The sequence below is a fragment of the Papio anubis genome, chromosome 14 (assembly GCF_008728515.1).
Source record: "Papio anubis isolate 15944 chromosome 14, Panubis1.0, whole genome shotgun sequence".
Lineage (NCBI taxonomy): Eukaryota > Metazoa > Chordata > Mammalia > Primates > Cercopithecidae > Papio > Papio anubis.
In genome coordinates this window covers 69,275,289-69,290,334 of record NC_044989.1, presented here as the reverse complement: position 1 = coordinate 69,290,334, position 15,046 = coordinate 69,275,289, and the positions used below count along the sequence as shown (strand labels likewise).

General features: G+C 38.2%; 1 protein-coding gene across 1 annotated transcript in view; it reads left to right on the top strand.

Moving 5' to 3' along the window:
* Nucleotides 1-15,046, top strand: part of GKN2 (gastrokine 2) — a 23,283-nt gene extending 8,237 nt beyond the window's left edge. The window contains exons 2-6 of the mRNA XM_021924539.2: nt 9,675-9,886; nt 10,326-10,463; nt 13,022-13,132; nt 13,816-13,972; nt 14,828-15,046. Coding sequence (XP_021780231.1) covers nt 9,675-9,886; nt 10,326-10,463; nt 13,022-13,132; nt 13,816-13,972; nt 14,828-14,910 — 701 coding nt within the window. The 3' untranslated portion in view covers nt 14,911-15,046. The remainder of the gene's footprint in view (nt 1-9,674; nt 9,887-10,325; nt 10,464-13,021; nt 13,133-13,815; nt 13,973-14,827) is intronic.

The window sequence follows — 15,046 nt, the reverse complement described above, 5'->3', positions numbered from 1 at the left end:
TATTTAGAAGTGATTAAAAAATAATAATTGGGGATTTTTTAGATGTGTTAGTTCCATTTTAATTTAATACTGCTGGTTAAATGTATAATTCCCTAATCATTTATGAGGTTTGGTATGTTTTACTTGTAATAAATATTGATAATATTATTAGATAAGTTTATTGAGAGCTTACTCTATGTGAGCAATTATTCTAAATATTTTATGTATGTGAACTTTTCAATGTTCACATTGATGCTTTGAGGAGGCATTTTGTTCTTTCTTTCCCAATGAGGTTGCTGAGGCACACAGTGAGAAGTTAGGGAACTTGGAATTCAAATCCAGGTAGGATGTTTCTGAGGCCTCAACTCTTTACCACCTCCTATGATTGCTCCTCTCCTTCTAATCAGGTCATTCGCCCATTAAAACAAAACAAAACAAAACAAAAAAAACACCTGGCCAGGTGCGGTGGCTCAGGCCTATAATCCTAGCACTTTGGGAGGCCAAGGTGGGTGGATCACCTGAGGTCAGGAGTTAGAGACCAGCCAGGTCAACCTGGTAAAACCCCATCTCTACTAAAAATACAAAAATTAGCCAGGTGTGGTGGCGCGTGCCTGCAGTCCCAGCTACTTGGGAGGCTTAGGCAGGTGAATGGCTTCAACCCAGGAGGTGGAGGTTGTGGTGAGCCGAGATCTTGCCACTGCACTCCAACCTTGGCAACAGAGCAAGACTCTGTCTCAAAAAGAAAAAAAAAATTCTATGTGTCAACTATTTTTTTGTGGATTTATTAAAACTATATGTAAGTTGAAGATACTACTCATTGTCTCCCTCATACATTAGAAGTATTTTAATTCATTACCATGCCATTTTCTGCCATACCCCAAGCAAGGGCTCAAAAACTACTATTGGCAGGAAAAAGACTCTGCTTTAAATAGCCTTGGGATGAGGGTTTAGTTATGTGGGAAAAGCTGATGCATAATAGATCCTACCATAAACAAAAATTAATTCCAAATTAATTTTAAAAATAAATGTAAATAATATATATGATATGAAATCCATAAAAAACTGGAAGAAAATATAGGTAAACTTTAATCTGATTTTGGCAATGAAAAGGATTTTCAAAGCCTAAAACTATTGAAATAAATCATATGAAAAAGACATATAAGCCTAACTGCATGAAATGCAAAAGATCATTAATTGCTTTTTCATTTTTATTTATTTTATTTTTTTATTTTTTATTATTATTATACTTTAAGTTATAGGGTACATGTGCATAACGTGCAGGTTTGTTACATATGTATACTTGTGCCATGTTGCTGTGCTGCACCCATCAACTCGTCAGCTTTAAGCAAAATTTAAAAGCAGGTGTGACTTCTCCATGTTGTCAGTCTGAACCTCCATCTGCCAGCTGAGTGATGCCAGGAAAAACACGAAGTCATGTGGGAAGATGGCAGCCACATAAGAAGGAAGCTAGAATCCACAAAGCATTCCATGGAGGAGAGTTACCCACCATAAGCATCATCTGCTTTGGACTTTATGTGAGTGAGAAATAGAAGTTTATTTTGTGAAAGCACTGAGATTTAGGCATTGTTTGTTGGAGTAGTTAGTGCCAATATTCTGACTAATGAAGGTCATTGTGATAGGGACACTGTGCAGTAATAAGAATGTGCAATAGAGCTTGGGCTGATGGATTGGAAAAAAAAGATATAAATGAGAGAGGCATTACAGAGGAAAACTGACAGAAGACTCAAGGATGACTCAAGGGTAGCCCAAAGACCTGATAAATTGTCAACAGAAATAACAATGTTCAGAAAAAAGAATAGCTTTGGGAAAGGAGTGCAACAATTTTTATTTTAGACATGGTGAGCTTGATATAGTATATGCTGCCTGGAAAATAAGAACAGAGTTGCAGAAGGAGGGAGAGAGAGAGAGACAGAGAGCATGAGTGTGCTTCAGATAAATATTGTAAAAACAGAGGATTTAAATTTTGTAATTTAAAAACTAATAGTTATAATGGATCTAAATGGGTCTAATTGTCAAGAAAGGCAACTAACCAAATCAATAGTGAGAGTAGATTTTACTGTTTGGTTTGAACAGTACAATAGTGAGAAAAAGACATCTGTAAAGATGTCTACGATACTTAAAGACATAAACAAAGGTATTACGTATATAAGGAAGAGTAAAATTAGTAAATAAAACAGGCTGAAATAAAACAGCATATTACTGTGAAAAAAACAAACTAGAAACATTCCATTACACTGGGAGCAGGTTTCACGGAAGCAACAGTAAGTGCCAGAAGGCAGTCTAGTAATATCTTCACAATGCTACAAAGAAAATAACTGTCAACCTGTAACTACTATCCAAAAGTGAGAGGAAAATAAATACTTATTTGAACATAGAAAAACAAAAGAATTTAGCAACAATAAGCTTCCAATAAAAGAACTATTAAGAGATGTATTTAAGCGAAAAGAAAATAGAGTATTCGAGCTATAAGAAATAATTAGCATAAGATTGATAAAATGTCTTAGTAAATGTAATTATCCATTGATGGTACACTTAACTATTTTGAGGTGTTTGTTTGTTTGTTTGTGTGTGTGTGTGTGTGTGTGTGTGTGTATTTTTTTGTGACAGTCTCACTCTGTTGCCCAGGCTGAAGTGCAGTGGCGCGATCTCAGCTCACTACAAACTCCGCCTTCCTGGTTCAAGCGATTCTCCAGCCTCAGCCTCCCAAGTAGCTGGGATTACAGGCATGCACTAGCATGCTCAGCTAATTTTTGTATTTTAGTAGAGACGTGGTTTCACCATGTTGGCCAGGCTGGTCTCGAACTCCTGACCTCAAGTGATCTGCTGGTTTCAGCCTTCCAAAGTGCTGGGATTATAGGCATTAGCCACTGCTCCTGGCCTGTGTGATTTTTTTAGAGGTGAAAATAAAACTACATAATTATAGCACTCTTGGGATAGAAAGCATGCTCATAAAAGTACTGAGTTTCTGTGTCTTTGGGGAAGAACAAAACATAGGATGATTTTTGGATTTGAAGGAATATGGATAATTAAGTATATTTGTTAAAATTTCAAAGGAAGCCCTAAATAATAAAAAAAAAATACGTATTTCAGAAAGATAAGGGAAAAAGGAGACTATGCAATCTTTATCAGTACAAAGAAGGCAAAAAATATAGGAATGAATGCTAAGAAAGAGAGCAATAAGTGTACAATAAAATAAGACTAGAAAAAAGTCTAAATTGTATTAGTAATCACAATATAGGAAACGATGACATTCACATATTAAAAGGGTTTTTCAGACTGTAGAATAAATAAAACTTAGTAAAATACTATAAGCTAGAGAAACATCTAAGGTAATGCCACACAGAAAAGTTAAAAATAAAATGAACAAAGAAGTCTACTACCCAGATAGTCCTAAAAAGGCAAACCAAAGGTGAAAAGAAATGAACATAAATAGAGGCACAGTGGGGCATATTACATAAGAATGAAAGACAGTTCTCCAGTACGATACACTGAAGATGAATTTGCATATTCCAAAGGGCGTTGTTGTGAATGTCATCAAACAAAAACTCAAAAACAAGACATAGAAACAGACAAAAGTACAGTCCTAAGAAAGGTTTTTAACATGCCTCTAGAAGAATTAGTTAGATCTGGTAGATAAAAAATCAGGAATAACATAGAATATTTGAAAAGTAAAATTAACAAGCTTGATCTAAGGGAAATATCCATTTTAAATGCAATCTGATGATATAAAATATACATTTATTTCAAACATTGGAATGTTTATAGATGATGAAAGAGAAAGAGAGGGAAAAGAGAGGAAAAGGTGAAGAAAGAGCGACAGAAAGGAGAACCATCTTTACTCAAGAAACTGAAAAATATTCTCGACAACTTGTGGATTAAAGAGAAAATCACAATGGAAATTAAGAAATATTAAGAACTGATCAAAATAGTTGTGAGATGCAAATAAAAAGTACTTAGAGGTAAATATTTATTGCTGAATGCTATGCTTTAAAAAATAGCAAGAGATTTAATAGAAATGGGTGGCTTTCACCTCAAGAAGTTACATAAATAACAACAGAATAATTCTGAAGGAAGTGAAAATTTAAAAAAAAACTAATAAAGGTAGAAATCAATGAAATGAAAAACAACTAAGCAATACAGAAAATTCACAAAAATAGCCAAGACAGTGTTTAAAAATAGCAAGGCTGGAAGGTTTGCTCTGCCAGATATTAAAACTTACTTATAAAGACAGTGAAATTAAGACTGCGAGGCATTTGTCATTTGGATGGACAAATAGAATGATAGAATAGACAATAAATAGACTAACACATACGTGGAAACTATATGACATTATAAATTAGTGAAAACAACCTGAATTATTCAATAATGGATGCTGGGACAACTGGATACCCAAATGAAGAAAAAAATTAGATTGCAACCTAATACTATATTAAAACATAGCAGTAAAATTAAATGTAAGATGCAAGATTTTAAGAAAATGTCGGAAAATACATTGAAGACCTTGGAAGCATTTCTTAAGCAAGACTAAAAAGCACAAATTAGAGAAGGAAATATTGCTCATTTCAACAACATCAAAATGTAAATAAAACTTCTGTATAGCAAAGGACACCATAAACAAAGCTAAATGATGAGCTACATAGACTAGGAGATTATTAGAGAATTCTTATTCAGAATATGAAAAGAACTCCTACATAGCAATAAAAAATGGACAAGAATTAGAAAAAGGGGAAAGGATATGAACTAGCAAATAGTTGACTCTGCATACTCCTGTGGCCCAAGCAAGCCATACACTACAGGACACTTTTGAACATGTACAAAAACATCTGTGTCAGCACCGTTTGTATTAGCAAAGCAATGGCCCATATAGAAGAGTGAATAAATGGGCGTTTGGGTTGGTTCCGAGTCTTTGCTATTGTGAAAGACTGGATAAAGAAAATGTGGTACGTATATACAATGGAATACTATGCAGCCATTAAAAAGGATGAGTTCATGTCCTTTGTAGGGACATGGATGAAGCTGGAAACCATAATTCTCAGCAAACTAACACAAGAACAGAAAACCAAACACCGCAAGTTCTCACTCATAAGTGGGAGTTGAACAATGAGAACACATGGACACAGGGAGGGGAACATTACACACCGGAGCCTGTCGGGGACTGGGGGACAAGGGGAGGGACAGCATTAGGAGAAATACCTAATGTAGATGGCGGGTTGATGGGTGCAACAAACCATCATGGCACGTGTATACCTGTGTAACAAACCTGCATGTTCTGCACATGTATCCCAGAACTTAAAGTATAATAATAATTTTTTCAAAAGAGTGGACAAATGAACATGAATACCTTCATTCATTGAAGTATTACTTTAAACCTTTTGGTGCTTTACCAACTAAAGAATATTGGACTGAATGCCAGAAGGCCTGAGGGAGAGTTATCTTTACCAGAAACTATATACTAACTAGTATGAGTTATGATCCTAGGCAAATTCCTTAACCTGTTTGGCTCTTAGTTTCCTTGTAAGAGGTTTAGATGGGACTTGAAACAGCGTTCCATCTGAATAACCCACGGAAGTTTAGAAGTCCACATGCCCACACCCCTTCTCAGACGCACTGAGTCAGGATATCCAAAGGTGGGCACGGTCAGCACCAGGCCCTTCCAGGTCAGCAATTTCACTCCCTCAGCGGGGAGCTGGGAGTGAAGACAGGAATTGCATTCATAACAACGTTTACAAGCACCACTTCTCATTTTAGTTTTCACTTCTGAGTTGTGGGTAGGCCTGACAATTTCCAAGTCTATCTTTCAGTCAGGGAGTATCCTGGAAGCAGAAGCCTCCTTGCTAATGCTCCTGTCTCAGCAAGGCAAGGAGTTACAGTGACTCAGCAACTAATCAGAGAGGCTGTATCATTTTCAGAGTTAAGAGTGTGGACTCTGGAGTTAAACTGGGCTCAGATCCCAATCCCTGCCTTTCAAAGTTGTGTGATCCCAGAGAGTTACTTAACTTCCCTGCACCTTGGTTTTCCTATCTGTAAAATGGAACAGGATAGAAGGTAACTTCTAGGGTTGATATGAGAATCAGATGAATCAATATATCCAAAGTGTTTGGAAAGTGTTGAAACATATTGAGTGCTCTACAAATGCTAGCAATGATCATTATTAGACTATAGACCCAGAACTCCTGAGGACAGGAAGGGGACATGGTAGAGGATAGCATGTAATACTTTCATTAGCCTAATGTCTACGGGCGTTGCTGGTTTGCTTTTCTGAGTCTCTGAAGCCAGATATGAGAGAAAATTTGCAGGTGCATTACAAAACTGTAATCCTTTCTGCAACTGCTATCTCAGAAAGATTTAATAAAACTGTGTGTTTTACATCCACCCCCACTGAACAGCCAGGGTAGAGGGATTCCAGTGAACTAGGTGGCCCTTAACTTGCCCAGATGTCTACTTTTTGAGAGCCCCAGTTTTGTTTAAAGCTGCTAGTTAGGAAGTTGTTTCAGCTGCAGAACAAGGCCATTATTTATGTTATCTCTTTGCTTACGGTGGTGATTCTCAATATTTTACATTTTGCATTTTACTGGATTTTTTGTTTTTGTTTTGAGATGGAATCTTGCTCTGTCACCCAGGCTGGAGTGCAGTGGCATGATCTTGGCTCACTGCAACCTCTGCCTCCCGGGTTCAAGCAATTCTCCTGCCTCTGCCTCCCGAGTAGCTGGGACTACAGGCAGGCACCATCACGCCTGGCTAATTTTTTTGTATTTTCAGTAGAGACGGGGTTTCACCATGTGGTCCAGGCTGGTCTCAAACTTCTGACCTCAGGTGATCTGCCCAGCTTGGTCTCCCAAATTGCGGGGATTACAGGCATGAGCCACTGCGCCCAGTCACAATTTACTGTTTGTTGTTGTTGTTTGTTTTGTTTTTAAATTTCCCTTCCTGGGTTCATGATTATACCCTGACATGAACTAGCCATTTCTAGTTGTCATGTTTAAAAAATTACACAAATTAAACTTTATTTTCTCCTGTTTTTTTTCAATCTGAGAATTTCTCAACATTCTGCAAAATAACTAGACCTCTCTAACGTACAGTTTTGGGCGAAGCTTAATGTAAAAATTTGGTTAACCCTGATAATGGGGGAGAATGCCTTCTGGGTCTTGTTCCTCATGAATTTCTGGAAATTGACACCAAATCTAAAGGGAAGAATGAAGAAAGTCCTAGATCCTAGACTGTTCGTTCTCCAAGCAGACCTCCCCAGCCACTGTCTTGGCACCCAGTCTCATATCCGTTCCCTCTGTGGAAGAATTCAGCCAGCAGAACAGTGGTGAAAAGACATCGAGTTGGAGCCCAACTCAGACCTTAAGGAAGCACCCTTCCTTTAGGAGGAGATGTTAGGAATTTGTCCTTATAGACCTACAAAATGTATGCATAGAACAAGCATCATGCAATATTTTTAAAGGGTGGAAATTAAAATCTCAAGTGCAGCATAGTACAGATAGCAGGGAATATTTACAGAGTGACCAAGTGGTGAATTTTCATGACTGACTAATGAACTTCATTGATATCAGGTATGTGATTGGATCTCAATTCTGATAAAGGAGTTTGCTGGGGTGTGCCAGAGATATAGACATGGTCTTTTCCAAAGTGATCATTTGAAAAAGAGATATCCACATCTTCAAGCCCATATAAAGGATAGAACCTGCATGGGACAGCTTTACTTACTCCAGCACCTTCCTCCCCCAGGCAAAATGAAAATCCTTGTGAGTATTTGTTTCTGCTTCTTGACACTGCTGTAGTGACTGCTTGCAGACAATGCTCGTATCTAATACGCCATGGATTTTGGGAGTCTTAGACAGATACTGTGCATGCTTCTAAGCTTCTGTGATTGAATTAATGATACCTTTGGCAGAAATAGTGTTGAATAAGTCTGACTTTTTTTGTCCTTTGCCTGTTTTGAGATGTTTACTTAAAAGAAAATGCAAAAATACAAAGAAATCTCTAGATAATTTTGATTTGGAGGATGTTTGATAATAATCCTTTATTATGAGCTTCATAGGGAATTTGGGCTATTTAAAACAACTACATTTGCTATCTAAGAGAAAAGTTGTAATTTAAAAATAATATCAGTAGTAGTAATAATAGTACCTCTTATTTCTCAAATGCATACTAAGCCTTAGACTAAGCATTTCACGTGAATAATTTCATCTATTCGTTGCAACAACCCTATGAGCTGAGTAGTATTCTCCCCATTTTACAGATAAGGAGACTGAGAGTCAGAGGACTGTGATTTTCCCAAGCCCATAAATGTGGGATTTAGAATGTAATTTATCCATCTTAATCCCCACTTGCAGGCACTATCATGGCAAACTTAAGCAGCCAGAGTGTCTTCAATGGCCTCCTGTTATGACTAAATTCTCCCTTGGGACAAAACATTCCTTCTATGGCCACTCCACTCCTCCATCTGATCCCAGCCTCCATAGTTCCACACTGCAGTGCCCCATGGACAGTGGGGTATGTTCCGACCTAGAATGGATCTCGCTCCCCCAGTCTCTGTCCTTTATTCTCATTCAGCTGCTAAGGGGGAAAGCAAAATGTTAAGTACTTCTTTCTAAAGTGTTAAAGATTGTCAGCTTAAAGAGCTCCCTCTCTCAGGGCTGTCTTGATTTTCCAAATTGAGACCTAACCCTGAAGCACAAAATTATTATATAACCATGGTGTATTAACCACAGTGTTGGATGGGAGATCATTTGGGGGCAGAGGACACTCCCCAAGCTCTCTCTAATCATACCATTAAAGTGGTTTAGCCCTTCAACTACTTGTTCAAACCACTGTTTTAGACTCATTAAATAGAATATACAGGAGTATCATATGTTGCTAGAGCTGGTCTGTGGTAAGAGAAGATGTATCCCTATGGAAGGTTGAATATCTGCACACAGGTCTCTGTTAGATGCTCTACTCCCAGTCCCCAGAAGAGAAATATTAAGGGTGGGATGGAAAGGGAAGTAGGAAAGTCCCATTGACAGTTCTTAAAAATATCCCCCTCCCCCAAGACTCCTTTCATCAGTAGTTTTCAATGACAGCACAGTCAACTCTGTACTGATGTAGTTTTCAGTGACAGTACAGTTCACTGATGTTCAGAAGAGAGGGCACAAAACCTGGGTTAGCATGTTGGAGCAGACTCCTACAGAACTACAGCAAAATATCAGAACTGCCTCAATGTCAGCTCACGACCTGTGGGCCCAGCACTTGTATGATAGTATCACTAAGGCGTGGGTTGTAGGAGAATATGGGGGTTTTCCTTGATGTCAGCCTCAAAAGTTAATTGTGCTCTCAAGCATTCTATTTTCATAGTTTCCCTTAGGAACCTGTTGTGTCTTTATTACCCATGATTCATTTTAAATCTGTATTACCCTCTCAGTCTTAAGGGATTAAAGTTTTTGTTTTTGGTGTTTTGTTTTGTTTTGTTCTTTTACAAGAGGACACAATTTGACCACTGTTATCCAAAGCCAGTGGGACTCATACCAGGGTATTTCCATAGTAAAATGAGTCCTTCACTGCTCACTTGTCCCAAGTTTCTCCTATTATCTAGATGGTGATAATGCTAGAAAGAGTTTGGAATTAGGTGGCAAATGTAGAACCATGTGCCTGGCAAATAGAATGAACTCAATAAATGCCTGTCAAATGAGTGAATGTGTGTGCTTCACACTTTGGAAAGGGAGTGCTCTCACTGTCTCTAGGTGTACATTTTCTGAGATATCTGTGCCTTTCCTGTCCAGTGTTCTCTCCTGTCCCCACCCTCGATGACTACCCTATAGAGAATGGATGTGGTGGGTCTGTTTTTCAGGTGGCATTTCTGGTGGTGCTGACCAGCTTTGGGATGCAATCTCGTGGATATGAGGTGAGTTGGTTCCCTATGGGCTTTATCTCTTAGAGATGTTGGGAGAGGAAAAGGAAGGTACAAGAGAGCCTGAAAGATGGTAGAGAGGCCATATACCTTATTTGGGATGGAATCTCAGAAATAACCAATAATGGACACAATGAGCTTGGCTATTCCTTTCCAACCACAATACCTTCGCAAATGTAAGCCATTGCTTTAAAATTTAGTCAGTCTCATTTCTCCTGTGATATCACTGCTTCTCCCATATATAATATAGTAAACTCTAAGGAAAAGCTTTGCATTCTTATGGCATCACAAGCTTTTGGATTGGGACCCCAGTGGAGAGTTTTAGTTTTTAATCCCTTGTTCATAGCAGGCAGAGGCTTAATTTTGTTGAAAGAGTTGCCTTTCAAATGTATAAGATTTATGGAAAAACATTTTGTCTTTCTTTTCAATCTAGGTTTTTAACATCATCAGCCCAAGGAGCAATGGTGACAATGTTCAGGAGACAGTGACAATTGACAATGAAAAAAATACCGCCATCGTCAACATCCATGCAGGATCATGCTCTTCTACCACAATTTTTGACTATAAACATGTAAGCAGCAAATGAATTTTCATATTCTTCAGGACTAGTTTTCTAAAGAGCAGAGAGATCTATCTATCTATCTATCTATCTATCTATCTATCTGGCATCATACATACTTGAATTCTTAGATTTAACCTTGTAATTCTTTAAGAATTCCTCACTTTCACTTTTCTCTTTAAATAATCAAGCAATTGGTTAAAAAACAAAACCATTTTGAAGAAAAACATATGACAGGAAACACAGGCATTTGCTTGACCTTTTCAGGTAGAAATTGAAAGAGTGATGCTATTATCCCACTACAGGCTCAGAAAATACAGAGAAGAGTAACCAAAGTTCAAAGCAAAGCCCGGCATGCAGACACTCAAACACATTTGTTGAGTGAATAAATGAACGAATAGTGCTTCTAACACAGAACATCATGCAGAAAAAGAACACTTGGTCGGGCACAGTGGCTCATGCCCGTAATCCCAGCACTTTGGGAGTCTGAGGCAGGAGAATCTCTTGAGCCCAGGAGTTGGAGACTGGCCTGGGCAATATGGCGAGATCTGATCTCTACCAAAAATACAAAAATTAGCTGGGTGTGATAGTGCATGCCTGTGGTCCCACCTACTCGGGAGGCTGAGGTGGGAAGATTGCTGGAGCCCAGGAAGTTAAGGCTGCAGTGAGCTGAGATTGCACCACTGCACTCCAGCCTGGGTGACAGAACGAGATCCTGTCTCAAAAATAAATAAATAAATAAAAAGATAATAAAAAGAACAATCAAAAAGCAATCACAACATAGCAGAAATCCAGAGCAACTGTACACATTTAATTATGTACATAGGATAGGCAATAAATCGTACTTTTTCTGTAAGAAAGAAAGTTTGCTATCTAAAAGCACTAAACTATTTTCAAGTGTTAGATACTGGCATTAACAATAAGTCACAGAAACCTGCTCTGAAAACTTATCCTTCACCATTTATTTATTCATTTGTTTTCTATTTGTTCCACCAACCAATTGTGAACCTGCTTCTACCCAGGTTCCGAAATACGCACTACGGATATAAGTAGGTTCCAGCTCATCTCACTAGACTTTTGAACATGCTCTCTGTCCCTTTTCTTCTAGAAATGTCTTCACATTCCTCTTTTCCATTGGTGTTGGCAGTTCAATGGCACATTTGAAAGTATAGAGTCATTAGAAGATGTGGTTTAAAAGGAAGTGGCACTGAAATTGTTTTTAAGCAACTGTCATGGAAATCCCAAAGCTGTCTTTTAAAAAAATAGAGTAGTGAGGACTTGCTTTAAGCTTCTTCCATTATCACCAGGCTCAGCCTCTGTCTATTTTTGAATTTTAGGAACGGACAATTTGTGAGAATTGAAAAATAGGAACCAGAAAGATTTCTATTAGATATAGCTTTCTAGGGTATATCATTATTTGGAACTCTCTAGAGACAATTTTCACTCCAGGTGAAGACTCAGTGGCCTTAGGTCCCTTCTGGCCCCAGGGTCTTCACCCTCCATTGCTCTTTCAATCCCACCTTATTCCAACCCATCTCTATCCAGCCAGCTTGGGTTTGAGGTGGACAAGGGATGAAGAAAACTGGACAGGAAGAAAAGATGGTAAATGAGGAGAGGATAGATGAGACATGTGTGTGGGGGTGCATGAGTGTGGGTGTGGGTATGCTTATGAGAGTTTCTAAAGCAGCACTGTCTAATAGAACTTTCTGCAGTGCTGGGAGTGTTCTAGATTTGTGTTTCCAATAGGGAAGGCACCAGCCCTTGTGGTTATTGAGTACTCAAAATGTGTAACGGAAGAAGTTCATTTTAAATTTTATCTAATTTGAATTTAAATTTAGATAGTGGCATACAGCTAAAAACTATGATATTGGACAGCACAGTTCTAAAGAACATTCTATTTATCCCAAATTGGGGAGGAAGCAGAATAAAATTAATGGAAAGAGGCCAGATGCAGTAGCTTACGCCTGTAATCTCAGCACTTTGGGAGCCCAAGGTGGGTGGATCACTTGAGATCAGGAGTTCGAGACCAGCCTGGCTAACATGGTGAAACTCCATCTCTACTAAACACACAAAATTAGCTGGGTGTGGTGGTGCACACCTGTAGTCCCAGCTACTCTGGAGGCTGAGGCAGGAGAGTCGCTTGAACCAGGGAGGTGGAGGCTTCAGTGAACTGAGATTGCACCACTGCACTCCAGCCTGGGCAACAGAGTGAGAGTCAGTCTCAAATAATAATAATAATAATAATAATAATAATAATAATAATAATATAATGGAAAGAGACAGAGAAGTGCTTCTTCTCAATCTTTCAAACCTCAAACTGCAGACCCTGGTTCCATAACATGAAAAGCAGAATACAGTCATGGGTTTGCACAAATTTCAAAGGGGTAGAAATGACAAGAAGAAAAATGAAAATGTTATGTAAAATAAGTCAAGTGGATAAAGTTGATTGCAGGTTGGAAAGCAATCCCATCATATATTCAAGTCTTTCTTCCAAGGTTCAGACATCATCTTCACCAAGTTCAGATTCAGGGAACTGGGGAGGATCAGTAACTGTACTCTTGCTGCCTCAGGGCTACATTGCATCCAGGGTGCTCTCCCGAGGAGCCTGCTTTATCCTGAAGATGGACCTTCAGAACACCCCTCCTCTGAACAATCTTCAACGATACAGCTATGAGAAACAGGTAACTCTGGGGCACTCTTGAGTATTCTCTATTCTTAAGCCAGGCAATACTGGTATTTATGGAGAAATGAAGAGAGTGAGGGAGAAGATCATACTATCATGCCTTACCATAAATATGATACTCAACTTTATATTAAAGTTATTAAAGTGTTTTAACTTTTATTTTATTATTTTTTAAGAGCAGGAGCAAATCTCAGCTTGATTTCCACCACATAGTCCTAAATACAAGAACTTATAATAAATTCCAGTGACATAGCAAGGACTGATCAGCTTATCTTCTCAGAGCAGGGCTATGAGAAATGATGATTGGAAGAATAATAAGAGAAGTTCTAATATTCAATGACACAAAGATGCAAAGAAATAATACAGTATAGTGAACATATACAAACACTGCACTTCAGCTAGAGACCCAAGGTTTAAGTCTCCCTCCACAACTTCTTATAGGTGCCACCTTTGACATGGGACTTACCTTCTTTGGGCTTCATTGCCACCAGAGGTAAAATAACACTGGTAATTACTAATGAGGCTACTTCACTGATAGAGTGCTCAAAAAGAGATGATGCCTTGAGATCCCTAACTTCTTTCTGTTTAATAATCTGAAACAGAAAAATCATCACAATTTAGAATAAGGTACACCAATTTTGGTCAATTTATTTTATGTTGTTTTCTGTTATACTGATCTAGGCTCTGGACAACATATTCTCCAACAAATACACCTGGGTCAAGTACAACCCTCTGGAGTCTCTGATCAAAGACATCGATTGGTTCCTGCTTGGGTCACCCATTGAGAAACTCTGCAAACATATCCCCTTGTATAAAGGGGAAGTGGTTGAAAACACACGTGAGTACCAATAAATCATTCATTCACCAAATATTTTCTGAAAGCTACTATGTGCCAGGTGCTCTGCTGAGTGCCATGTGAAATGCAAGTAAATGGAAACAGTACTCAGTTCAGTTTGTTTTGGGAATTCATTACATGCCATGTGTGTAAATTGTGCTAAATGTTAGCAATACAGAAATGAATTAAACTGTCTCCAAGGAACATATAATCTAGTGAAGAAGCTGACAAATGAAAAGAGAGGATGGAATAAAGGATTCCTGGGTGCCAATGAAAAACTACTCGATTCTTGTTTACTTTCATATGTAAGAATTTCAAGTAGTAAAAAGTCTTCTGGGCCCTTAGAATAGCATCTTTTGGAAGATAATAAGAAGGAAGTCACTAAGAAATGCTCTCAGCATCTAGAATAGAATTGGTGCAGGAAAGAGGAGGCAAAGTGAACTTACAGACAGGGAGTAAAAACCCTGATTCATCTGGGTAACATATGCCACTGCAGATATTACTGTCATTTTTATACAAAGTTTCTAAACATGGCAGAGCAGCCAGAGTGAAAGAGGTCGGGCCAGCTGATGATGAACACAACAAAGGAAATTTCTCAGAGTAGTGGAAGGTAGATAAAGAAGAGTTCATGTTTATTATACATCTACTGCCCAGAAAAAAATTTGAAGTGCTTATTCATAAAGCAAATAAAGGCACACAGGTATGCCATTGATACAGAATGGCATAATATCACTGGGATTGAGCCAACCAGCACTTCCAAAAGTTGTCAGTTTTATTTAAGCAAATATGTTATTATTCTAATAATTCCAATAATATATTTTTTAATGCTCTTTCTTTGAAAAATTTCCCCTTTTCCAGATAATGTCGGTGCTGGAGACTGTGCAAAGGCTGGGTTCCTGGGCATCTGGGGAATTTCAATCTGTGCAGACACTCATGTTTAGGATGATCAGCCCTCTTGTTTTATCTTTTCAAAGAAATACATACTTGGTTTACACTCAAAAGTCAAATTAAATTCTTTCCCAATGCCCCAACTAATTTTGAGATTCAGTCAGAAAACATAAATGCTGTATTTACAGA